Below are 26,693 nucleotides of genomic sequence, written 5' to 3'. Positions count from 1 at the left end.
CGACTAAGGCCGTGGTGTAGGGGTGTCATATTGGAATGAAATTTGCATACTTGCTCAAGAGATTCACTACCACCATGATCACCATAAACCCTTTTGATCGTGGCAATCCTTCCATGAAATTCATCATTACTTCTTCCTAAATCTTCTTCAGTAATGCCAAGGGCTGTAACAACCCTCCCGACATCATGGTTAAGTATTTGTGTTGCTAGCACACATCACACCGCGCCAATCTGTTTTCTACATCTTTGAGCATCACCACCCAGTATAGCTATGTCGATAAACACTATGTCTTTTGCACTCTAAAATGCCCCTTGATTGCACTGTCGTGAAACTCCTGCAGCAGCCTGGGAATGTGCTTCGATGCCTTCGCAACACGAACCGCTCCTGGTAGAGTAATTGTTGTCCCCTCAACGCATATCCTAGATGACTATTCAGATCCGTAGTAATTATACTTCTATTTTCCCCAGTCGTTCATCTTGCTCGCTCTCCTGCCTCATGACTTCTGAATCTAGGACCAGAAGTACCAATAAGGCTACAAGCTGTGGTTCCTCAACCTTTCTGGACAATGCATCTGCTGCTTTATTCTCCAATCCTGACCTACACTGAATCTCGAAATCATATCCCAATAACTTGGATAGTCATCTTTGGTGCTCCTCAGTCACCATCCTCTGTTCTAACAGATATTTCAAGCTCCTTTAACCTGTTCTAACAAGAAAATATTGCACCAATAAGTAGGGTCGCCACTTCTGAATGAAAAAGACAATAGTCTTCAATTGTCGCACATACACTGACTTGAGTCTCCTCCTAGCGGTGAGTATTTGGCTGAAGTAAGAAATCAGTTTATAGTCCTGCATGAGTATTGCACCCAACCAGTATCCTGACGCATCTGTCTCAACCACAAATGGTCCACTGAAATCCTACAGTGCTATTACCAGTACACTGCTCATGGCTTTCTTTAGATGTTCAAAGGCATGTGTTGTGGCTTCCCCCACTTGAAATTGTCTTTCTTCAGCTGCTCTTTCAGTTGTCATGGTATCGTGTAGTACCCCTTCACAAATTTTCTATAGTATCCGGTGAGGCCTAGGAATCCCCTCAACACCTTCAAGCTACTGGGTAAAGGCCAGTCCATCATAGCCTCGATCTTAGAAGGGTATGTTGCCACTCCCACCCTGGTCACCACATGCCCTAAATACTCTACATGTAGTTGTGCAAAGAAACATTTATTCAGATTAACGTACAACCGGTTCTCTCTAAACTTCTCAAGAACCGTTCTCAAAAGCTTCACATGTTTCATCTCAGTACGACTGTAGATCAAAATGTCATAAAAAAGGACCAGGACAAAATTTTTGTTGTAAGGCTAAAAAATCCTATTCATAAGGGACTGAAATGTGGTCGAGGCATTGGTGAGGCCAAATGACATCACCAAGAACTCGAAATGTACTTCATGTGTCCCTTAAGATCTATTTTCGAGAAGATGGCTGTCCCATAAAGCTCATCTAACAACTCATCAATCACAAGAATAGGAAACTTATCCAACACTGTCCCCTTGTTTAAAGCCGAGTAGTCCACGCAGAACCTTCGACAACCATTTTTTTCTCACCAAAATGACTGGACTGGAGAACGGACTAACACTAGGTCTAATAATCCCCATCTCGAGCATCTCATGATCAACTTTTCTATCTCATCCTTCAGAATTTGAGGATGTCCAAATGGCCTGGCACTGATAGTAGGGACCCCCTCCTTTCCCCATCTCGAGCATCTCTCAATCAACTTTTCTATCTCATCCTTCAGAATCTGAGGATGTCGAAATGACTTGACATTGATAGCAGGGACCCCCTCCTTTAATGTAATAGCATTCTCGTGCTCCCTCGGAGGCGGTAACCTGTTTGACTACTGAAAGATGTTTGTAAACTGTTGTAAGAGCTGTCAAACCCCTTTGGGATACTCTGTCAACTCGGGATCTCAGACCTCCTCAACGCTCTGTAATTCCACCAAATAACCTATCATTGATCCCCATATCGACTTGACCATGGTTTTTAGCGAGACCATAGTTTTGCACAAGCTAGTATCTCCTCTCAGCATCACTTTCCTACCCTCCACCTAAAACTTCAACGTAAGGGATTTCCAGTCTACCTTCATCTCTCCAAAAGTCTGCAGTCACTTTGTCCCCAAAGTCATATATGTGGTGCCCAAGTCCAAGGGAAAAAAGTCTTCAACACCTGTAAGCCATGTAGTGTTAAAATCAACCATTTGCAGATTCCTCAACTTTTCACCACCTTCTTTGTCCCCATCATGACACTAAAACTCCCTGTAGCTGCCAGTTCCAACCCTAACTGCTCTGATTTAAGATAAAGTTATGTGTGGCCCCACTATCCACCAGCACCACAATCAATTGTCTCATGGTCTGTCTCCTCACTATCATAGTGTGATTCAAAGTAAATCCCACCATTGAATTGAGACACCTCTGCTACATCTAAGTGCAGATGCTCTTCTTCCTCCACTACATATTCCTTTGATTCCACCCCATCGCCTCCTCTTGAACTAACAAAATTTGAAGAGCGTGCTCCTTGAAACGGTGGCCTGCAGCATACTCGACACATCGATAACCTAATCACTTTGCTCTATTATCTTGTACTTCTGCGTCAATGAGACACTTGAAATTACCCCTAGGGAGAGTCCTAGTGTTCTTCTCCTTTAGCATCTCTTTCTGAAATGATATCGTTTGGGTCCTCGGTGTCATGGTCGTTGAAACACTCTTATAAAATCCTTATGCGTTGCCCCCTTACTGGTCTTCTTAACTTGTTTATTGTCTTCCACATCTCCCTCAATCCACACGGTCTCAATGGTCGGATATCAAGCTTCAAGCCCTTCAAGAAGTTCCTCTTATCATAAATTCCCCTTATTCGCCCTGACAAGAGCTCGAACCTTCCCTATACTAAGTGATTGTCCCCTCCTAAGTCAAAGCATAGAATTGCTCGTGCAGGTCTCCTTCCAAAATGACTCGGAAAAGCTCTAGCAAGCAATCATTAGACTCCTCCACGAATGCATTGAATTCCTCCCCTCCAAGCATAATCTCGCCGCATGAGTTTCTCTTCCTCCGTTAACGCATTGACTGCAAAGTAGCGCTCCACACGATACAACCACCCATGTGCATCTTGTCCTTCAAAGATCGGCATCTTTAGTTTTCTGACCCTTGAATCTCCACCCCCAACTTCCTCTTCCTCTGATATTATTGCCCATGTGTCTCGGGTGAAACTTCTTACTTCAATCATAGTCATATCCTGCTCTGAATTCTCTCCTTTCTCCTTCATGCTCTTTCGTGCCCCTTGCACCATCCCTCCAATTTTCGGCGCAATCCCTTCTATTTAAATTCTTCATTTCCCCTCCTCTTGGAGTTATAGGGGGATGTTCTGATGTTAGTGATGTCCTCATCCTGTCATTCGATCTCCTTCCCTTTTGATATGACCAAGGATTCCCTGATCAACCCTTGATTAGGATTTGCAGCTTGAGCAGTCAGCATGACCTTGGACTGCATCTCCATAGCTTCTTCATCATCTCTCGGATTTCTCATATTCTCTCAAATTCGTCCTCCATTCGGCTCTTTATTGAAAAAAAAACTGTCATCAGAAACGGCAAACCTTTCATCCATTCCCAATATGATTTGCCCGACTTCTCCTTCCAACTCATCTGCTTTCTTTACTGTCATCCCTCCAAGATCTTGCTCTGATACCAATTGGATACGATCCGAAACCAAAATCAGCGAACAAACAACGACAAAATTGCAATAGATTGGTGGAAAAACTCAAACAAGGGTTACTCTTGCGAAAATCAAAGGAAAATAAGTAAATACAATGATAATCAAATGTTCGAGAAATAAATCGTCTCTCCACAAAACCTAGACGATGCTAGGAACACACCAGAAGAAAAGAAAGATGTAACCAACCAAATATGCATGAAAAAAACAAAACCTAAGTTAACAACCTTAATATAACCATATCACAACATTTCGAACTTTCCCCCTCAAACTCCTCTAATTTCCTATCCTTCCATACGTGATAACGCCCTCGTGGACTTCGCTTGTTTGCTAGAATTCCCTGTCCCGCTCCCCGCCGAATCAAATCTCCTTGTCACGTTCATCCTGTCTTGCAACGTCGATGGCTCTTAGAGTTGTATGGGTCAGATGACCGATGCCTGACTGGCATAACATTCTACTACTTTAATTATTATTATATAATTTCTAATATGCTTATGAGTAAATAAAATTCAACATTAACCAAAAGTGCAAATTACAAAAAGTATTTCTTCCCTAATGATACCACATGACGAATAGTTATATTTTTACGTCCACATAATACAAGAAATCTGTTGTTTTGATCACAAGAAAAAAAAAACAAAATTAGAACTAAAAAAGAAAAAAAATAAATAGAAAAGTAAAAAAAAACTACAAAGAATTAACCTACTAAACTCACAATTTTACTTTCTCCCGTCAGGCTTGATTCATCCACCGCAAGGGAATGGCCGGAAATTAAAATTCCATCGGCAGGAACCTGGGAAGCAAATATCAAATACAGTTAACTGTCCCAAAATAATGCAAAAGTAGTACAACAAAAAACAGTAACTGCTTTTTCAGCAAACCCTACCTGATCGCCAATCTTGAGAGGAACTAAATCACCAACAACAATCTCAAATATTGAAATTTCAACCCTTCTACCACCTCTAATAACCTAAACAACAAGAAACAAATGCTATACCTCTAACGAATTTGCTTTAATAATCCTGGTAACAAATTTACATAAAAGCATTTTAAAATTCATAAATAGCAAACCTCCAAATGTATGTTCCGTTTTTCTTCATTGAGGTTTTGGAATTGAAGAGATTGCTTGTAATCACTGGTTGCTGAATGAAACAAATGAAAATTCATTAACCAATTAAAAGGTGGATTAGCTAAAATATCATTTACCAAAGCCAAAAAACTAAGGCTTGAAGGGGATATTCTAGTTAATTTCATTGACCCATTAAAATTGCAAGAGAAATAATTATAGCGTGCAAAATCCAGTACACTGAGCAATGATCTTCTAAGCATAGCAACGCGCAAGCAAAAAACATGAGTAATACACGAGGACAATCTATTCGCAAATTTAGAATTCGACAACAAATTATCAAACATAGCAAACGTAGAACACAATGTTCTCAAAATTTAATGAAAATCACTTCAGGTTTAAATCCAAATAGAAATTGAAAATTTCACAAAGAGAATAAAAACTTAAAATCATTCAAGCAAATTCACAACTCCACAACTAAAAGTAAAATCCATCAAAGAGAATATAAAAGTAAAAGCATTTTATAGACGATGTCAAATCTAAAATTAATTTAAGCTCATAAAGAGTCAATATCATATCACATGACCTAACAGTCACTTTTAAAAGATCTCATGCCGATAAGGGCATGGGCCGCGTCCATTATTTGTGCGATTTTGCCGCAAAATAGCCACATAAAAATAATGATTAAAATCAGTCATCCACCACCACCAGACGATTCACTGCAAAATGACAATATCAAGTTATGGTCATATATGTAGCTTGTATGATCATCAATGGATTCACCCCCTCAGTTGTGAATTGTAGGGTATACTTGATTAAACACAAAGTCATGCTGAAGTTAACCCAAAATACGATCGGATGGCGAAATATTTTATTGTTGAAATTCAACAAGTTAAAACAATGATTCTTAACATAAAATAATATCAACATGCAAGCTATCAACTAGAAAGGATGATATGTTCGCCATATATATAAGAAAAAAAAAAAGAAGAAAAATGCAAAAGGGGTAATAAATAAATAAATAATATAATTAATTAATTAATCACTTAATTAGATTAATGTGTTATTTGATTTTGATGATGGCTAATAGCAACTATTTTACTTACCATATGATCACTGACCTTTTGACCTTTGGTTTCATTGATCTTTGGATGTCTTTCAAATGTTCTCATTAGTCCTGATGCTTGTAGTAAGCTTGAGGCTAAGTCAAGAAAATGTTAATTCATTAGCTATGGAGACGAGACTTTTAGTTATCGTTTCTGATGATCAGGATCAGATGATCATAAGAAACATTAATGTGATTTTCAATGAGAAGATTATGTACAAGGACAAGACCAGTACAGTTTCTTAAACATCACATCAAGAATCTGAGTTGGTAAGTGACGAGGAGAGTGAGTCCGGATCACCAATTCTTATTATTCCGCAGTCAACTTCAGAGCAATCCACCCCTACAGCTGTAGTTCACGGTTCAGAAAGAACTAGACGCTCTCCACAGCGTTATTCTCCAACTTTAAACTACAACATGCTGACAGATGGTGAAGAACCCCAGAGTTATGAAGAAACCTTGTAAGATGAAAATTCAAACAAGTGAGAGCTAGTCATGAAGGAGGAGATAGATTCCCTGTTACAAAATCAGACATAGGAACTAACAGAACTTCCACCAGGAAAGAAAGCATTACACAACAAGTGGGTGTACCGAGTGAAAACTAAACATGATGGCAGTAAGAGGTACAAGACTAGACTTGTTGTAAAACTTTCAGCAGAAGTATGGTATTGATTATTCTAAAATTTTCTCCCCTGTGGTGAAACTTACAACCATCGAAATAGTACTGTCTATGATGGCTACTGAAGATCTCTTCCTTGAGCAGTTAGATGTGAAGACAATCTTTCTTCATGGAGACCTTAAAGAAGACAACTACGTGCACAAACCTTAGGGGTTTGTGGTAAAGGGAAAGGAAAATTCAGTTTGCAAACTGAAAAACTTTTATGGCCTGAAGCAACCTCTTAGACAGCGGTATAAGAAATTTAAAAATTTCATGCGCAGTGCAGGGTACAGCAGATGTCAGACAGATCATTGTTGTTATGTCAGACATTTTGACATAGCAGGACTTGCCGCCACATATTCCCCGTTCTTTTTCCTGTTTCACTCAAATTCAACTTCCTTTTCCATTACTCTCTAGTTCTTGCCTATTTTATGACTTCCTTTTCTAATCATTTTTATCTTGATTATTACCTATTTCAACTTGTCAATCTCTATTATATCTAGGTGATGTTTGCTTAGGTTAGAAGCTGCTGCTTTGTTTTCTGAATTCAGAGTTTGTTGTTGATGTTTTTCCCCTCCGAGGATTGTATCCTTCGACGAGGTGTTTCAGCTCTAACTCGTCCAAGGTGGTGATTATCTCCATCATTTCTCTGTTGTCTTGCGGCCACCGACTCCCTCTAACAACTCTAGCCCGCAGCAGTTCCCTTCTCACGACTCTAGGTTGTTGCGGCTCCCTATTTGCAACCCAAGAAGACCGCAATGCTACTCCAATTTGTTGCGGCACCCTATCTGGGATTCCAGAAGGCTGCAGATTCCCTTCCTGGGCCTCCAGCAGACTGCCTTCCTCCTCTAGACACCACACAGTAGGCAGCCGGCATCTTCTCGCATCCTAGCAAACCTATGCTCCCTTCCAACTGATCGCAACTCCCTCTGCTTACCCAACAATCAGTCGCCTCCCTCTCAGCTAGCCGTTAGCTCCCCCCTGCCTCCTCCTGCAGGCAGTCGACCCCCTTCCACGCATCTCCCTACAACCAATCGACTACTCCTCATCCTGTCTCGCGCCTGTTTTCACTGCCACCATAGCCCTCTAATGCTCCACCTTGAAGCAGCCACCTGCATCTACTCTGCTCCTCACCACCGACGTCAACGAATAACCTCCTCAAGCCGTGGTCGGATTGTATTAGTCTTGTCCTCATTGTCTTGTTTTCTTTATTGTTTGGAGTTTTGATTATATCCTTCATTATATGCTTAATACTAAAAGTCTTGAGTCGTCATGGGTTGAGTTAACTCCGGTATCAAAAAGTTTTCTGTTAACTAAGGTCGACTAAAAATTATCCCCTTAAGCACATCCACTCCAAAATCTACAAGTTTCTCTTTGATGAAACAACCTACACTATAGAAAATGATCCTTCGGTCGAGTTAGATCAATTAACTCCTTTGATTAAGTAAACCATGAACCATGATACCCAAAACAACAAAATCATGAGGTCATAATTGGATTTGTCATCCTTCTCCCACCATCCACTCAAAAGCTAACATTAATAAATTTATTTAATTTTACACAAACTCATGTTATTATGTGTTGAGCAATTAGACCTTTTAAAACTAACCTTAATCTAGAGTTCTTGCATTACCTGAAGTGGTTATTAAATATAAAAGTGTGGGCAGATGAGAAATCTCAAGTCGCGTCTTAAAATCCTAAAAATGACGATGAAATTTTTGAATAATGCATTTTCTCAAATCTAATGTCTTGAAAAATTTTAACTTGGAACAATTTTAAAACTTTCATGAGAGTCCAAAGAACAAATTTTCAAAATCCTCCTTCCTACTCATATAAGTGCATTCTTGATTAAAGAGAACTGATTGGCTCAATTTTAAGCCCAACTTGGACATTGTGAAATTAATTGATTGGAAAAGGGTTAGGAGGTTTCAAGTAGATCTAATCAAGGTTAGGTAATATCAACATCTCAAATATTCCTACGACACCCTATAGCTATAAGAGGCTTAAAATCATAACAGCCAAGAAATCCATCTAGCAGCAATCAAAGTTTTAAAAACAGGGCTAAATAGATCGATTCAACAATGAAACCGGATACAACTAATCCTGTTACCTTAAAAACTATTTCAGCATCAAACTGGCAAAAACTTATATGAATTGCAGGTTTGATCGACCCAAAAAACCAATCCCAAATATATAGAACCGTGTGAATTAAATAGAATATATTTAATTACCTATAATATACAATTCAATGATTTATTTTTTTTTCTTAAAAAAAATAAATATATAAATTATATTAATAAAATAATAATCATAGATTTAAAATTTTAAAATTTCATTGACATAAGCTTGGTTGAACTAAATCATAACTTCTACAACACTTCAACTTACTTGGTTTTCCTTACGAAAAAATATTAGTCCCCATGAAATTCTCTTTAGCAACTTGCAAATCCTCTCTATTTTTCCACTCATGCACCTTTTCAATAAGTCAAACTAATCTTATTATCAACCCACAAGCTTGAAATTGATGCATCCACTCATTATATTGTTTTTTTCATTCTAATTTATTTTCTTTTTTTTACTTCAGTATCTTAAAACCTATTTATTTTAAACATTTATTTGTGTTATTGCTAATGTGGGTGGAACCAAGCCAAGGAAATAATGTATTAGTCATGTTCATCCTCTTCAACCTTCCAATGGATCCGTTATGGTGTGGCCAATGATCGCATTCTTTCTAAACTGTGGACCGTCAATTAAAGCAACCACAAACAGCTAACGGTGTAAAGGAGAATAGCTGATGGTGTAAACGAGACAAGCTTGAGCAAGATCAATTATTATATGGCTTTTGTTAACTAAACAAGCTACTTATCAATCATGAACAAAGACATGTCCATGTTGGGCTTTTGTCAAGTAAACAGGTCTGTAAAAACCAATTTGAATTTGAGGTACTTATCAAGAATAAATGGATTATTCTTTTATCTTTTTTTTTTTTTTTTTTTTTTTTTTTTGGGTGAACTTAAAGAATCTCCTGCTATATAAATATTTTGGATGTGATTGCAACATCAAAAAACTTCAATGTTTGTTTTGTTAAGTAAACAAGCTTGTAAAACCCCGAGCTGAATTTGAACTACTTATCAAGAGTAAAAGGATTATTGTTTTATTTTATTTTATTTTATTTTTTTTGACAAAATAAAGAATCCCCTAGTCCAAATATTTTGGGTGCGATCGCAATACCAAAAGGCTTCAATGATAGCTTTGGCATCCTCTATAACAGTAAATTAAGAGCAACTTACAGAGTTTTGGCCTCACATCATCACCAAACAAGTAAAAACTATCCAAAGAACCTGATGAAAGATTAATTGAGGGGGTAACACTAGCATGATAAAAAATCAATAATAGAATGGGTGTAGTCTTCAGTTATGTTTGGATTAAAGGCAATGATTGTGGGTCTTTGCACTAACCGAATCAAAGAACAACAGTCCTTTGACGGTTTAACCAGAAGAGCGAAGCTTCGGTTTCTTCTTCAACAGTTTGATTTTTTTCTTCGATGACGTCATGTCAATTTTTCTCATTATCTGTCAACAAGTTATATAGATAGTGAGGAAAATGGTTGAACTTGTGGCCATGAACATAAAATGAGGTTGTGGTCAATCTAGAGATGGAGACAACAAAAACGAACAAAGAGGAATCCTCATCAGAATTGTAGGGGGATGCATATGGATCATGACGGGCTGGAAGAAAAAAGTATCATCCTTTATATAATACATCTCATACTTGTTTATTAGTAGGATTCATGTATTGAAGTTCCTGCTTATGTGGGTTAAATATGTAGCTTGAAGCCTTAAGAAAAACACAAATGTATCATGAAAGAAAATAAGTAGTTAGTTCTAAAAATAATTCATTTCATAGCATCATCACTTTTTTATTTTTATTTCGTGATAAAATTATTTAGGAACGAAACATTCTTTGGATGCATTCCTTTGAACATATATAGGCTTCAAAACAACAACTAATATATGTTTATTCTTCCTTTTTTTTTATATGAAACACAAACATGCAGATATCAGCTTTGATCAAAATGGCATACCAGTAACCACGATAACAAGGATAACAGCAAAGGCAATGCTTCCACCATCGTACCATCCTTCTTTGATACCCTAATCAAACAAAATACATGATGCAGAAAAATAAGTAAACACGAATAATTATAAAAGCCAGCATGTACACAAATCTCTTTCGTTTTCTAAGATACATTTAACAAACAGATCATGATTTTACTGCACAGCAATTTTTAAGTAAAGGAAAAGCTAATGCAAGGAAATGCCATCAACTATTCTGCCTTCAACCATGCCAATTTTGCACCTTCCAAAGTCTTCAATAAAAAAATTATAATCATACACTTCAATTTTGTTAAATCATACATAAAACCGACAACATATGTAGCGGGTATTTATCCTATGATAACTATTTAACAAGTAAAAACTAATTCCAGTCATACTGTCACATTTTTGCTACAGGTCATATTAATAGGTTTATAACGCTAGCCAAGGGCATTTCAAATCTGCATTCTTTGGCTATCCTGATTTAGCTCAACTCTATGCCTCAGTAGTAATTTATTTTTAGCAGTTCTACTTATGAAAAATCAGACATCACAAATTGATTTGTGTGAGAAATGTGCAAAGAAAAATACTGCACCCCATGGCTTTGCATGAGGCAAAACATTTGCAGAATAGCTTTTCCAGCTTTATTTCTCTCTAAATAACACAACAAAACATAGCCAAACGAGACTTAATTTAAATAATCAAGTTGTTCTAACATGCAACCGCATTGAAACAAGCACTTTACTGGCCTTATGGATACCTTCCAACTTCCTAGTAGTAATCTGAACCACTTCGGTAATAAAACTCCATTTAAGGCTTTCTTTTAAAAAACTCTTGTAATAACATTTTAAAAAGTGTGATCAAATTGCCTGTTATGATTGGCAGCCAAAACAATTAATGGGACTTGTTTCAAATGTACCTTCTGTATTGAAGAAGCTATCCGTAAGGGAAGTATTAAGGCTAAATTGATGAAAATTTCTAATTAACAAGGCTGACAGCATTGATAAGAACAACAACAAAATATTATGTACCTCTGTTTTTATGCCCAAAACCAAGGATATAACCGCAGCTATTATAAGGATTACAAGAGTTAAATCTTGACAAGCTTCCCAAAGAAAAACCTGTACATGAGAATTTTTTAAAATAAAATGTCGAATAAACCATGAAGGCGAATCAATGGAAGCTGTAAAGGGTTCACATACGAAAAAGTTTCTTCCTTTCTTTTGAGGGTAAGTATTGGCCCCAAATGCATTTCTCCTGCGTAATAATTCTGTGTCATCAGCTCCAATAATTCCTTTTTCTAAATTAGTCTTCAACAGGTTTGACAAGCCTTTTACCTATAAGAAGTAAACAATAAGAAATATCTACGGAGTAGGTTATTAAGAAAAGTAAAAAAACACATAATTGAAATGAATACTTGCCCCTCCATATTGTTGCAGTGCAGGCAAATCATGATCTCTGGTCATTGCAGTGAGCTGCTCAACCCCAATGCCATAACCACCGCTAGGCGGTGCTGGTACTGTACCAGGTGTTTCTAAGTAGTGGAAATAAAACATAAAAAAGCATGTTAGTCAGAGACCTGGCCTGCGACAAAGCAACAACTAGTTAATATGGAAGTACAATTTCTTTCAGAACTGCCAAGAAACCAAATTACAATAAGTTTCAAAAACAACTGCTTGAAATCCTAGTGACCAATTTAGGGTTACAAAATAGTGCCCGATGATCAAAACGAAGGGTGGGGAAGTTTATAGAATAATAAAGAAAAAAATTCAGAAAAATCGACAAGAATTTGTACGGCTGATGTTCTGGAAATAAAAAGCAAGAGTTGATGATGACAAGGATTGAGGAATACAGCATCGAGGGAAATACACCACATACTCGAGATCAAACTACAAAAATGCCACTCGAAAAAGAATAAGGGTACAACGCTCTTAAGAGAAATAAATCCAAATAAAAACGAACTCCAATTTTATAAAATCAAGAAAAAGTGCCAAAATAGATCTTAGACAATATATTTATATTAAGGTGGATAATAACCCTAATTCTAATTCAAATAAAGCCAAAATGGACGCCTAAGGCCCAGCTTGTGGGTAGAAAATCCCAACATTTGGGGCAGAAATCCCTCCCATCGCTCTCGCCTTGGCATGTCACATCCCCCATCACCCAATAATGGGGCTAAGAATATAAACACCACCAACATCATCATTAGCCTTATCCCAACTATTTGGGATTGGCTTATGAATCCTCATTATTTTCAATTCGTTCTTGTTGAGAATTGCCTAAGATATTAAATCTTTTCTTCAAAAATCATTTTGGACAACTTATCTCCACATGACAACTTATATTGTTACACCCATTTATTCTCCTTCCAAATCCTCCAACCCTGTTTCATCTACTTGTTCATTGTGTATATTTCCAAACACTTACATTTATTTTCAATAATCTAATCTACAAAAAAGCACTATGACGTTTACTCTGCTATAATAATCTCTTAATTTATCATTTCTAATTTTCACGTGCAATTATCACATCACTCTCTTTCTGCCATGCCCAACTTTAATTCTACCCCTTCTGCTTCCATCTTCTTCAAGATAAAAATAATTATGATTTTGATATAGATTATTATTATTATTATTATTATTATTATTATTATTATTACTATTACAATGATGATGAGCATTTATTATTATTAGAATGATGATGGACATAAAATCGAAACAACAATCATGGAAACATAATAAAGTGAATTATCATTAAATTATAGAGTTGAAGCAAGGAAGTAAATATGATCGCACCATATCAATGAATATATCTTATTTGGGCAAAATTAAAAAAAAACTATAGTCAAAGATGGAATAAAAAACATTATATGTATTAAATCAAAAGGATTGAGTTAAAACAGCCTAAGAGCAAAGGAACATAAAGAAGATAATGATGGCTGATGAAAGATGAATCACCTGGTCCCTTGCTTTCAGCTGCTTCTTTGAATAAAAAAGCTGCCTAAAAAATTTCAAAAAAATAATAATGAGCAGGATAGCATTAAAGTTAATTAACTAAATTAAATGTTAAGTAAGTACCCGTATAACTTGAGCATGCGCCCGAATTTTCCTCCTAATCTGCTCTTTCTCTTCCTCCCTTTTCAAATCCAAGGTATATCTAAACCGACGAGAAGCATTCAACACAAGAGCCGCTTGCTGTCAAGTAGTGCTCTTGTCAAAAATTCATGCCAATGTAATAGAAAAAGTTTGTGCTCCCTTCTCCTCCACAAAGGATAGGAAACTTAGGGAATATTACCATAAACACAGCTATTACAAAACAAAATAGCCCAGTCACACAAAATAGAACTTTTTGCAACAAAACAAGGAAACTAAAGAGCTTCTATTTTAATATCTCTTAACTTCTTCGAAAATCAAAGAATTTGCAAACTATCCAAAACATGACCATGTATTCAAAGAATCTTGGCAATCTAAATTTCTACTAAAGAGCTAATTAGATATAAACAGTGCGTAAGATAATATCACTTGATAGAATAAGCATATCAGGCATTTCATATGAAGAAAACTTCCCAAAAAACTAATAAATAATATAACTAGTCAAAAGATTAGATCTACAACCTCGATATAGAAAGTAACTCATCCATTTAAAAGTAACAAATGCCAAGTATCAATTCTAAAATATATGAACAACAATAGGAAGTGCAAGTAATGCAAGTATGAATGGAGGATTGGTTTATACAGCAACTTCTTTATTAAAAAATAAGTTTAAAAAAAATTAAAAAAAAATTCTATAATGATCGTCAAGAGAAAGCCATAAACTCCCCTGAGGCTCTTTTATTGAAACAAATAAGTATACCTATCAACCATTAAATGAAGCAAGTTTAACACAAATCAATAGGTTCATGGGAAAACAATACCATAAACGAGCAAACATTCATTAGAACTAGCTTGAGAGCAACAAATCCCTAACAAGCTTCATTCCTAAATAAAACCCAAAAATAAAACCTTACTTTCTTGGTTACTATGCTCCAAGCAAGAGATAGATATTGGTCCATCCTTTTTGTTTCAGCCAAAATAGGCACAAAGCAAAAAAAAAGTGATTTTATAGGTGGATTTCATTAAGCAAATGGCAAATCTCCATTCGCTTCCGCAGTGAGATTTGAATTCATAAATCTCAAAATTATAGATAAAGGTTATATTATGTGGCATGCAAGCAAATTTAGTTTAAATCCTTAAAAAATAGGTTCGGCCGGATCTAAATCTTACTATATTGATAAATACGTTTCATCCCCGTCACTGACTAGATAAATGATTTGTTGAATCCCATTATTCCATCAGTCAAGGAATTGAAAAGATTTTAGAATTTTGCATTCTCAAAAATCATAAAACCTTTAGCAAATGGCAAAACAATTTATGAGAATGTAAGATAATTTAGCAATTGTTATGAAAAAAATTTCAGGTTATAATCCACTCCTTGTAGCCATACAACCCCCTAGAATAGCATGAATCTCATTGTCAAGTAAGAAAGAAATAAGATATTCCTAATAGAATTCATAACAATGAACTCCTTATACGAATTCTATTTCTGATTTCTTTGGGCGTGGAACATTACTCTGGATTTTTAATAATGAAATCATGATTATATCTGGATTTATGGAATTAACCACATCCTACTTGTAACCATACAACCCCTTAGAATGGCACAGATTTCAATGTCAAGTAAAAAAAAAAAATCCTAATAGGGTTTTTTTAATAATGAACTCTTTATACGATTTTTATTTTGAGAATTCTTTGGGCGTGCAACATTACTCCTTTGGATGGTCACGAGTCAAAGATCAACAGGCACCCTTTGTTAGTTATGCATGATAAATTAAGGCACATAAATCATCTAAATCCCTTCGGAATAATATTCAGTAGACACCCACAGCAGCTCGCACGCCGACGTTAAGAGTATATGCCTATGTAATCATCTAATCCGCAACTATACACACTCTAAATCAATTTAAACCAGATAGAGAATCTCCAAACAACCCAAAACCACGAATCACCTGCGTAGACCTTAAAAACAAATCAAACTTTCGTCAAAAGCAAAAACAAAGCAATAACGTAGATAAATGAGTTGCTATAACCAAAACCTATCTTAACAACAACACAACATCGTAATGCTGAGATAAATTAATAATAGACCAAAGCGGCATTGACCAAACAGCATACGTACCCTCCATCTTCGCAGCCGCTCGATAGGTGCATTCTTCGACGGGATGTCAAATGCATCATCAGAAACGCGGATCTCGTCGCCATTCCGCCCCTCACCACCACTCCCTATCTCCTCGTCCTTGTGCCGGACATATCTGTTCGGCGACGTCATCTCCATTCCACCCCGCGCCGCAGGAGAGATGCCACCGACTCGTCAAATCTTGTACACAAACCAACCTCTTATTAGATGAAAGAGAAAACAAAAGAAAACCAAGGCAGACAGCCAGCAAAACAATGTCGAGAGAGTGCGTATGAAACCAAGCTCCAGCATTAGATAACGAGGAACATTGCGGTGGATTGAATTGAAAGCAACCTCAAACATGAAAAAGCGGAGCAGAAAGAAAAAGACAAAAAGAAAAAAATCGCAGGCGAAGCTTCGTCCAGCCTTCCTACGATCGAGGAAAACGCGGTGTTCAAATATCGAAAAACAAAAACAGAAACCAGAACCGCTCACCACTCTCTTTTCAATCAAAGCGACAGCTAATAGAATCTCGATCGATTCCCCTTCCCGAGCTCAACCAATCGCTTGCATCAGCAATCAATCTCTTCGCTTCTCTCTTCGTCCTCGGTTCGAGAGAGCTAAAACTCAATCTCCACAGCTCTGACCTCGTTGCCGGAGATCCACCGGAAGTTTCCAGGCCCGCACGGACGACCAAAGTGAACGATGGGCCGCGGAGAGAGAAGAAGAAGAGGAAGAGGCTCAAGAAGCTTCCGCGCAGCTTCGTCTCCTGAACTAATAACTTTTTATTTAGCAGAGGGAATTCCGTATCCAAATTTCAACAAATAACAAATTTTAACTTTCCATAATTAGACACTAAATAATGTTAAAAAAACCCCGACTAAATATTTATTATTATAAATGTAACGTATAATTAACGGTGCAATGGACAATACGCCGAGTAAGGTGGGACTTTGTAATTCCGCTAATTGCGTCCATTTACAGATGTGTTATTTAAATACGGTTAAAAAAATAAATAAATAAATATAAATGTCGACCGCTGATATATTTACTAATTCACATGCTTTTGTGGCAGTCTATTTGGTGACGCCCAACGCGAGTTGGTGATTCATTCGGAGGATGGCGTTAGGTGTCAAAAATTAGGTGTTGGTTAGTTAGGGTCCCTCCGCCCCGTTTAGGTTTTAGTTCTTGGACGAGGAGAATTTTTTGCTCAAAAAATTGTGATAGCTATTATAAAAAAAAATTTAAAAATTTGTGGTAAGTTTCTATAAGCCATTTAAGATAGTCATGTATTGTGAGAAAATACATCTTTCAGCTGCAGTTTTTTAATAATGCGCTCAAAATTCTGTTTTGCAAAACAGTAAAAACTATGGTGCGACACTACACCGTCACCCCAAATGCACCCTTAAGGGTTAATATTTGAGATTAATTTTTTGCTTTTTATTATTTTGTTTTTGGATACAAAAAATAGGAAACAATTATAAAAATAGTGTCGGTTTATTTATTTTTTTGTTTTATTTATGTTTTTTGTTTGTTTTTAAAACACCAAAATAACCATTCGTCGGCCGCACCCGCCCCAAGCCCTCCACTTCCGGTGAGCTCGTCCGATGCCCACTCTCATCCCTCACCCTCTGCCGGCCCCCGCCAGTCGTCTTTGACCCTTGCAAGCCGTCTTCCAGGAGGACCCCTCCCTTCACTCGCCAAGCCACAGACAATATTTTGTGCTGGGTGGAACAAATAAGACGTCATATACGCCATGTGAGGTAGAACTCAATGCTACGCACACGTGGACCCAACATTTTTATTAAAAAAAACATATTTTTTTAAGAAAATAAAAAATAAAAAGCATCCTATACTTTTGTGTTTTTAAAAACATGAATCATAAAAATATTAAACATACAACAACAACAACAAAGCCTTAATCCCACTACGTGGGGTCGGCTACATGAATCCTTTTTCTCCATTGCGTCCTATTTAGTGTCATATTTTCATTTAGTTCTAGTAAATTAAGATCATTTAAGATCATTTTTAATACAGTCTTCCTAGGTCTACCTCTACCTTTCTTAACACAAGTCGAATTTAAAACATCTACTCTCCTAATCGGATCATCTAATGGTCGACGTTTAATATGACCAAACCATCTAAGACGACTTTCTCTAATTTTGTCCATCACAGGAGCTACACCAACCCTATCACAAATATATTCATTCCACATTTTGTCTCTAAGTGTAAAGCCACTCATCCACCTAATCATTCTCATCTCGGCAACACTTAACTTATTATTATGCTTCTCTTATAAAAATATTAAACATGTTTTCTAAAAATAGAAAACTAAAATAAAACAAAAACAAAAATAAAAAACATAAAGTAATCCCAAATAGTCTATTAGTGAGATGAGTTGGGGATTCACTTTAAAATAATTAGTTGGGAAAATATTTTAATTAACTATATGTTGGTGATGAATCTTTTTAGGACGCAGGCTCTTATTATTTGTGAGTACAAACCTTGATAAATTTCTTGTCTTTTAGAAAAAAAGAGATGAATGAATGTGAAGCTTGAGAGAGTGTCTCTAGATTGATATATTGAGCTCGAAACACTAATTAGTTGTAGCAAATATAGCGTTGTAACACGAGATCTCCTCTGAGTTGTATGTTTCGGCTTTTCGGAGTTTCAATCTCAATATGTGAAACAGGAGAAACTCTCTCAAGTACCACATTCATCACCTTTTTCCAACTTTCTTCTAAAACGCAAGGTCTTTGCCGAGGTTTATATAACCCTACATCCTAAAAGGATTCAACATCTAAAAAGTTCATGATTTCTAATTTTATAAATTTATAGCAAAGTTTTGCACACATGTAGATAAAAAATAACGAGTAGCATCACAATTTATAATAAATGTTCAACGAAAAAGCTATGAGATCTAATCAAGATAAAATTACAATCATAAATATGTCTAAATAATAATTATGTTGAACTTAATCTTTTGTAATTATATTTGAGAGATAGTGCAATGGACAGATAATGTTATTTGAATAATAACAATCAAGCAATCATAGATATGCAATAGAGGTTGAATGACGTAAATTGAATGATAGAGTATGATAATTTCGTGGCAACGATCATCATATGACAGTTTAATGACAACAATAAGATAACTACAGAATGTCAAATATCAACTATAGCTATGGATAACTCTCATTACACTCAAATTCATATCACATTCATGGAATAATCATATTGAAATTTTTAAAAAATGAAATATACAAGTCAAAATTTTACAAACTTGCACAATTTAAATTATCACAATTCAAAGAAAAATAATTAAGTATCATTTTATAAATATGAGATTTTTAAATGATATATAAGAAGTTAATCTTATTCTTTTCATGTTGGAGCATTTTCGCTTTAGAATCCATACTTACCTCTGAAACCAATGATTCCTCTGCTTTAGATGCAAGCAAAGGCCTAGAAGTTCTCATTATTTTAGTCATAAAATTAGTTTATAAGCTTTAGATTATGTATTTTTAATTATTATTTAAGTTAATTTAAAATTTGAAGCATGCTTAAATTATTTAGTTAGTGAAGAAAAATTACTTTGAGTTAAGGTAAAGTGAGAGATTATTTAATTGCATTTAGCTTTAAGGTCATTTGATTAATGCTTAAATAATTTGTAATTTCATATAAATTAGTCTAAATCAATACTATTTAAATCTTAATTAAGTAAGCATATCATAAGCTTCTTAAACAATTTACTTAAAATTGTAATCAATTATCACTATTTGTTGATTATTAGGAGCATTTTACTAAATAATTAATTATAAAAAATCCAAAAACTAATTACAATAGCATTTGTAATACAACTATAACAATCATGACAAATACTAATTAAGACTTCAATTAATCTCTTATTTGTTTATATATTTATGAAGTTTTACATTTATAATTTAATGCTATTATTTTTAACAATCATAATTAAATAATAATTAATCAAATTTATTGACTTTTGTCATTTACCAACATACAACCTAATTTCCCTGTAATTGCTAATAAAAACTAATTAAATTTTATTTTTTACACTTTTATCACTGAAATATTTCATATCTGTTGAAATTTAGAAAAATTCAGAATACTTTTGAATCACTTGATTTTATTGATGCAAAGAGGGGTATAAATACTCATTATAGAATTTACTGGTAAGAAAAATTCACTTGATTTTATTGATGCAAAGAGGGGTATAAATGCTCATTATAAAATTTACTGGTAAGAAAAACAATAATAAGAAAAATAATAAAAACATAATACAATAGAAAAAGAAATGAATAATAACAAAATATAAGTCTTTAATTAAAGAGAGAAATAAATAAAGATTCTCAAGATTCCTCATATAATTTACAACTCTCTAAATATAGAGTTATAACAAATATGGAATATAATCATTAGTATTTTTGAGATCTTTCAACAATATCATAATAAATGATCATTATATTAATTTTTAAGAAAATGAAATGCTGATACGTAAATACAGAAGAAAGTACTGGTTTGAATGTAAATCTTCCTAAAATAAATATTGGCGTGGTGTCACAATTTTAAATGTACGAAGGAAGCCAGGTGGCGACGGCAGGGCTGCATGCATAAATGTGAGGTGGCTTTCTCTAAATATTTAATATTTAATTGTAATATTTTATTTATTGAATTATTTTAAGGTAGTTTATTTAATTATTTATTGCTCGGATAATTATATTTTTAATTATTTTACATGAAAGTTGGGAGCCACGTCTGATGCAAGGTTGTTGGCAGACACCGATCCTATGGTTGCAGTATAAATTTCAATTATCTTGTCAGACAAGTTTGCTTATATTTTTGTATGCGGTTGTTGTGCTATACTTATCATTTCATAAAATTCAAAAAGATATTAATATATCATTAAAATCTTTTATTTATTTACTTTTTTAATTAATTTTAATGTGTTTAATTTCATATAAGTAATTATAAATATATATGTGTCAATGAGATATAAATAGAAAAAAAATTGGTGGTGTGTATCTGTGTCCTCATAAAATAATTAATAATTATGTAAATTATATGAATTTTTTTATTGACTTTTAATGTGTTATATATGTTAGTAATAATGGGAGTTTTGTTTTAGTAGTGTTTCATCTTCTAATTGTCTTTTCAATCATCTCTCGAGCTCGTGGTTTTTTGTGTTATTGATCATGGTTTGAGCATTCTTGTGCAACATGAGGACGTCTCACCTCTCACTTTACTAATTGTTATTAACTCGTGTATCATTATTTCCTTATAATTGGAGATGAATACATTTTATAAATCACTTATTTCATGCTGTTAAGAAATTTAGGGCGTAGAAAAATATGAATCGACATAAATTTAGAAGAATACACAAAGATTTATGAGGTTCGGCAAAGATTCTAACATCTTTGAGAGCAGAGCGGCGACTTTCTTTTTAATGTTCAGAAAAGAGTACATAATACAAGATTCATTTTTCGGAGTCTCAGAGACTCACATAGGGTTACAAACATGACGTATATATAACCCTATAGTACAATATGTAATTACTTAAAGTACTCGTGTACCAAACCGCGGGGTGTTGCCCCCGCACCCCCAACCCACAAAATGAAACTCCCCTAATTGGACAGATCATTCCGCTCCACTCCCCTCGTGGACTCCGCTCCGCTTCAGCAACTGTCTCATTTATGATATATGAGTCATACTTAACAAATCTCCACCTTAGCGAATATCCAACCCATTAAGAGAAATACATATACCCAACAATTCTCCAACTTGACTAATATACAACCCTTAGAAGAAATATATATGCCTAACAAATCTCCATATTGACGAATATCAAGTCCATTATGAGAAATACATATGTTTAACAAATTTCTATCTTGGCGAATATTCAGCCTCTTAGGGGAAAATACATCATGGAATTTTCTTATGCATCAATGTGGGTTAGGTCACAAATCCTTTTAAATAATCTCTTAATTAAGATTCACTTTATAAAGTTTCCCACAAAAAAAAAAAACTTTCTTTTAATTAAACTTTCCAAGAAATCTTTTTCCTTGAACTTCCAAGAAAAACTCTCATTTCCTTTCCAAAAAGCTCCATCTCCGCTTTCCAGAAAAGCCCATTTTTCATTCGAGAAAAGCTTTGTTTTCTTTCTTAGAAAAGCTACTTTTTCGCTTTCCAGAAAAACTCTTTTTTCCTTCTAGAAAACTCCACTTTCATTATCAGAAAAGCTCTGACTCCGCGTTCCTTCTCAGAAAAGCTCTGCCTCTACTTTCCTTACAGAAAAGCTCTGCTTCCGCTTTCCTTCTAGAAAAAATCTGCCTCTGCTTTCCTTTTTCGGCTCCAGCGTGATTCAGTGATTCACGCCGACGAACAAAATGCTCTTCCGCACAGCTTCCAAACTGAATCCTGCGAACGCTTTCCGCGTCGGCGTGAAACTCCCGCGGGAAACTCCTCTCGCAAATTCTCGCGTGCAGCGAGCACCTCCCGTGTTTTAGAGGGAATATGAGATGGAAGATTCCTTAATTCTCCCCTGGCGAGCAGCCTGCAGCGAACCGCCTTCGGTTTCGCCTCCGCAAACTCCTGTGTTGGCGACAGCCTCCCGCGAACAATCCTTCGCGCCTTCGTCCGCCAACCTCCCGCGAACACCTTCGACTTCGCCTTCGCAAACTGGTCCTCCTGCACGATTCACGCCCTTTACGAACTCCTCGCCACCCTGCTCCAACAGTTTACCGCGAACCGCCAAAGTTCTTCACCAAATCGTTGAAGCCCCGAAATTCATCGAAGTCCTCTGCCCTAGCTGTCAAATCTCCTCTACCAAAATCTTTTTTATTCCTGCGCCATCAAAATTTTTCTTCCCTGCCCCCGAATCAGGCTCTGATACCACTTGTTGAGAAATTAAGACAAATAAAAAACAAGAATCGACACAAATCCAGAAGAACACATAGAGATTTACGAGGTTTGGCAAATATGCCTATATCCTCGGGAGCAGAGCGATGACTTCCTTTTCAATATTCAGAAAAGAGAGTACATAATACAATATTCAAAATTTCAGGGACTCAAAGTCTCATCTAGAGTTACAAACATGACATATATATAACCTTATAGTACAATATGTAATTACTTAAATTACATTTGTACCAAACTGCGGGGTGTTACCCCCGCACCCCCAACACACATAATGAAACTCCCCCGATTGGACATATCATTCGACTCCACTCTGCTCGTGGGCTCCGCTCCGCTCCAACATCTGTCTCATTTATGGTATATGAGTCATACTTAACAAATCTCCACATTGGCGAATATCCAACCCTTTAGAAGAAATACATATACCCAACAAATCTCCACCTTGGCGAATATCCAATCCCTTAGGAGAAATACATATGCCTAACAAATCTTCACCTTAGCGATATCAACCCCCTTAGGAGAAAATACATCATGGAGTTTTTATGCACCAATGTGAGTTGAGCCACAAATCATTTTAAATAATCCCTTAATTAAGTTCCCTTAATTAGGTTTCCCAAAAAAAGAACATTTTATTAATTAAAATTTCCCAGAAATTATTTTCCTTAAACTTTCAAGAAAAACTCCCCCTCTACTTTCCAAAAAAAATTCATTTTTCCTTCCATAAAAGCTCTGGTTTTCTTCTCAGAAAGGCTCCGTTTCCGTTTTCTTTCTAGAAAAACTTTGCATTCGCTTTCTTTCAAAAAAAGAAATCTTTCATTTCCTGAGTGCAACAGCAAATTTCTTTTCCTTGCCTTTCATGAGTCCTGAAATATCTCCGGAATATCTCCCCGCTAAATTTCTTTTTTCGCGAACTTTCCTTTTCTGCGTGAATTTCCTTTTTTGAGTCCATGCTTCCAATTCTGCTCCTCCGCCGCTCCCTCCGTCCAGGAACCTACCTCTGTCTTTCGCACATGTTCGTGATAATTGCACGCGAACTCTTGTTCACGAACTCCACCTTGTCAAAAACCGCGAAGGTTCGTGAATCGTCGCGCCCGCTGGAAGAACCGAACTCCTCTTGTTGTCTGCACGAACTTCGCACCGCGAATCCTCGCTCGAATCTGCCTGCCTGTTGGAGTCGTGCACTCCCCTGCCGATCACGACAATGTCGCGCACTCCCCTGCTGTCGCTCCTGTCTGCGTCGAACGCCTTGTCTGCGCCGAATTCGCCCAACTTCCGCGGGAACTCCTTCCCGCTCGAACTCGCAAACTCCAGTGATGATTCGCGAACTCCTCTGCAAAATCGAGCTGGTCTTCTATTCACAGGAATAGCCTAACCAAACTCTCTGCGATCTAAACTGCCGGCGTTGAAGCTCATTCGCAAAATCACCCAAGTCCGATCTTAAACCTCTTGGCTTCTTCTCCCTGCGCCAACGAAATTTTTCTTCCCTCCCGTCGAACCTCTCTCTGATACCACTTGTTGAGAAATTTGGGGCGAAAAAATACATGAATCGACACAAATCTAGAAGAATGCACAGAGATTTATGATGTTCAACAAAGATGCATACATCCTCGAGAGCAGATCAGCGACTTCCTTTTCAATATTTAAAAAAAGAGTATATAATACAAAATTTAGCTCTCAGAGTATTAGAGACTTACCTAGGGTTACAAACATGACATATATAACTCTATAGTACAATATGTAATTAATTAAATTACCCCTATATCAAACTGCGGGGTGTTTCCCCCGCACCTCAACCCACATAGTGAAACTCCCCCGATTGGATAGATCCTTCTACTCCACTCTGTTTCAACAATTGTCGCATTTATGGTATATGAGTCATACCTAACACATGCTCTACTATATACATTTAATTTACTTGACTAGTAGAGGTTGTAGGAGAATTCAGTAATCTCACAACTTTTTCATATTCATCTCACAACTTTTTCATATTCATTTTTTACATACATTTATCTTTATATATATATATATATATACACCTCAAGAAACAAAAAGAGAACCAAGTTAGTGATTCATAATTGTTTTTATAGTTGTCATGTTACTTGATTTGTTATTTGAGTGTTGAGCTCTGTACTATCTTCATGATTGTTCAGTTGTCTGTTGTGTTTGGATGGAAAATAAATCTTTAATTAATTAACAATCAAAATCACATCATAGAAAAACAACACCAATATGAGAAATATGAAGCAAATAAATTAAACAGAAATACCCAACAAAAAATTCAAAGAAATATCACACAAAGATTTAACGTGAAAAAACTTAAGAGTCACACCACAAAAAAAAATCCCCTATGAAAATGAGAAATTACAAATTGCACTGCTTAGACTTTTCTCTTCATACCACTAGAACTTACATCGATTATGGACCCTCTTACTTTTTTGATCACATAAGAGAAATTGTTGAAATTATCTTCCTCCACTCTTTTCTGCTTCACACGACAGCTCCATCGAATACTTTCGGCTTCACATGACAGCTCCATCGAAAAAAATACCACACGCGAGAGAGAGAGAGAGAGAGAGAGAGAGATGTCACTCTGAATCTAGGGATTTAAGTCTCTTTCTTGCCAGTGCAACTACGCCAATATTGCATGGATATGTCGCCTCTTCAGTGTTGCTTGGAACTCATGTGTGCTCCTTTAAGGTCCACTTCTCAATAATCTTCACTTGGAGACCATGAACTCCCAACAATCATCCTTTATATCTCTATCCAGATTTGTACCATCTTTACAATCATGTACTGTAGTGTAGCTAACATCCATACTCAACCTTTCAGGACTTCAACTGAATAAAAGAATTTCTCTAATTTCTCAATAGTCATCATCATAGTCAAAATATATGCAGGATTCTAAGCAGTGTATATCTTCTCCTAAAATAACTGTCAAACTTCTAGAAGATAACGAAAAATGATACCTTAGTTGAATCTGCTTTGTCTTAACATGAAAAACATAATTCTTAGTAAGATGAATAACACCGATATTGTCGTTATGAAGCTTTATAATTCTTTACTCTCTGCGTAATAATGACACCAGAAGTTTTTATGTGAAAAATCTAGAAGGGAAAAAAACATGGGGCATGACTCTGCTTAAGAGTTTCACTATAAAAAAAAATGGTTACAGGTGTAACCATTTGTTCCATAGATTAGAAAGTCGTCTTAGCATGGTACAAAGATTCAACACATACTATAAAAAGAGAAAACAACTAATAATGACACCAGAAGTTTTTATGTGAAAAATCTAGAAGGGAAAAAAACATGGGGCATGACTCACCTTAAGAGTTTCACTATAAAAAAATGGTTACAGTTATAACCATTTGTTCCACAGATTAGAAAAGTCACGATGGTCGACGACGATCGATGAAAGTCGACTGCGGTCGGCGGTGGTTATCGGAGATCAATTGTGGTCGACAGCAGTTAACGATGGCCGAGAGCCATCGCCAAAAGTTAATGACGATCGACAGTGGTCGACGACGGTTAGCGATTGTGGTGTTGTACTTCAGATCCTTCTCAAAGCTTCAAGCTCTTTCCTCAAATCTCAAAATTTTCTCCCATCTCTCATGAGATGGGCATGGCTCTATTATGGAACTCTGGGTGTAATTAATGCTAGAATATAAATCAATTTGGTTAGATGCCCAGAGAGATTATCTTAATCAGACAATATTTGATAGACATTTGAGTGCCTTAAAGATGCCAAAATTGAGTGATCTTAGACTTGTTTGATTCATTTTATCGAGACGCTCAATTTGACTAAAAGCTTACCAGGTATGACATTTGTTCGACCTTCTAAATATATTTGGAAAGTTTCTAAGAGTGATTTA

At 35.9% G+C, this 26,693-nt stretch overlaps 1 protein-coding gene across 1 annotated transcript in view; it reads right to left on the bottom strand.

Annotated features, from left to right (window-relative positions):
* Positions 1-16,687, bottom strand: part of LOC110019215 (calcium-transporting ATPase 9, plasma membrane-type-like) — a 50,387-nt gene extending 33,700 nt beyond the window's left edge. Inside the window, exons 1-11 of the mRNA XM_020716798.1 lie at positions 16,387-16,687; positions 15,895-16,092; positions 13,758-13,874; positions 13,638-13,680; positions 12,102-12,214; positions 11,883-12,017; positions 11,712-11,801; positions 10,668-10,737; positions 4,826-4,896; positions 4,641-4,724; positions 4,470-4,547 (exon numbers count right to left, since the gene is read on the bottom strand). Of these exons, the coding sequence (XP_020572457.1) occupies positions 4,470-4,547; positions 4,641-4,724; positions 4,826-4,896; positions 10,668-10,737; positions 11,712-11,801; positions 11,883-12,017; positions 12,102-12,214; positions 13,638-13,680; positions 13,758-13,874; positions 15,895-16,050 (957 nt within the window). The 5' untranslated portion in view covers positions 16,051-16,092; positions 16,387-16,687. The remainder of the gene's footprint in view (positions 1-4,469; positions 4,548-4,640; positions 4,725-4,825; positions 4,897-10,667; positions 10,738-11,711; positions 11,802-11,882; positions 12,018-12,101; positions 12,215-13,637; positions 13,681-13,757; positions 13,875-15,894; positions 16,093-16,386) is intronic.
* Positions 16,688-26,693: the final 10,006 nt, after the last annotated feature.

This window comes from Phalaenopsis equestris, unplaced genomic scaffold (genome assembly GCF_001263595.1).
Source record: "Phalaenopsis equestris unplaced genomic scaffold, ASM126359v1 Scaffold000054, whole genome shotgun sequence".
Lineage (NCBI taxonomy): Eukaryota > Viridiplantae > Streptophyta > Magnoliopsida > Asparagales > Orchidaceae > Phalaenopsis > Phalaenopsis equestris.
This window is presented reverse-complemented; position numbering and strand designations above follow the sequence as displayed.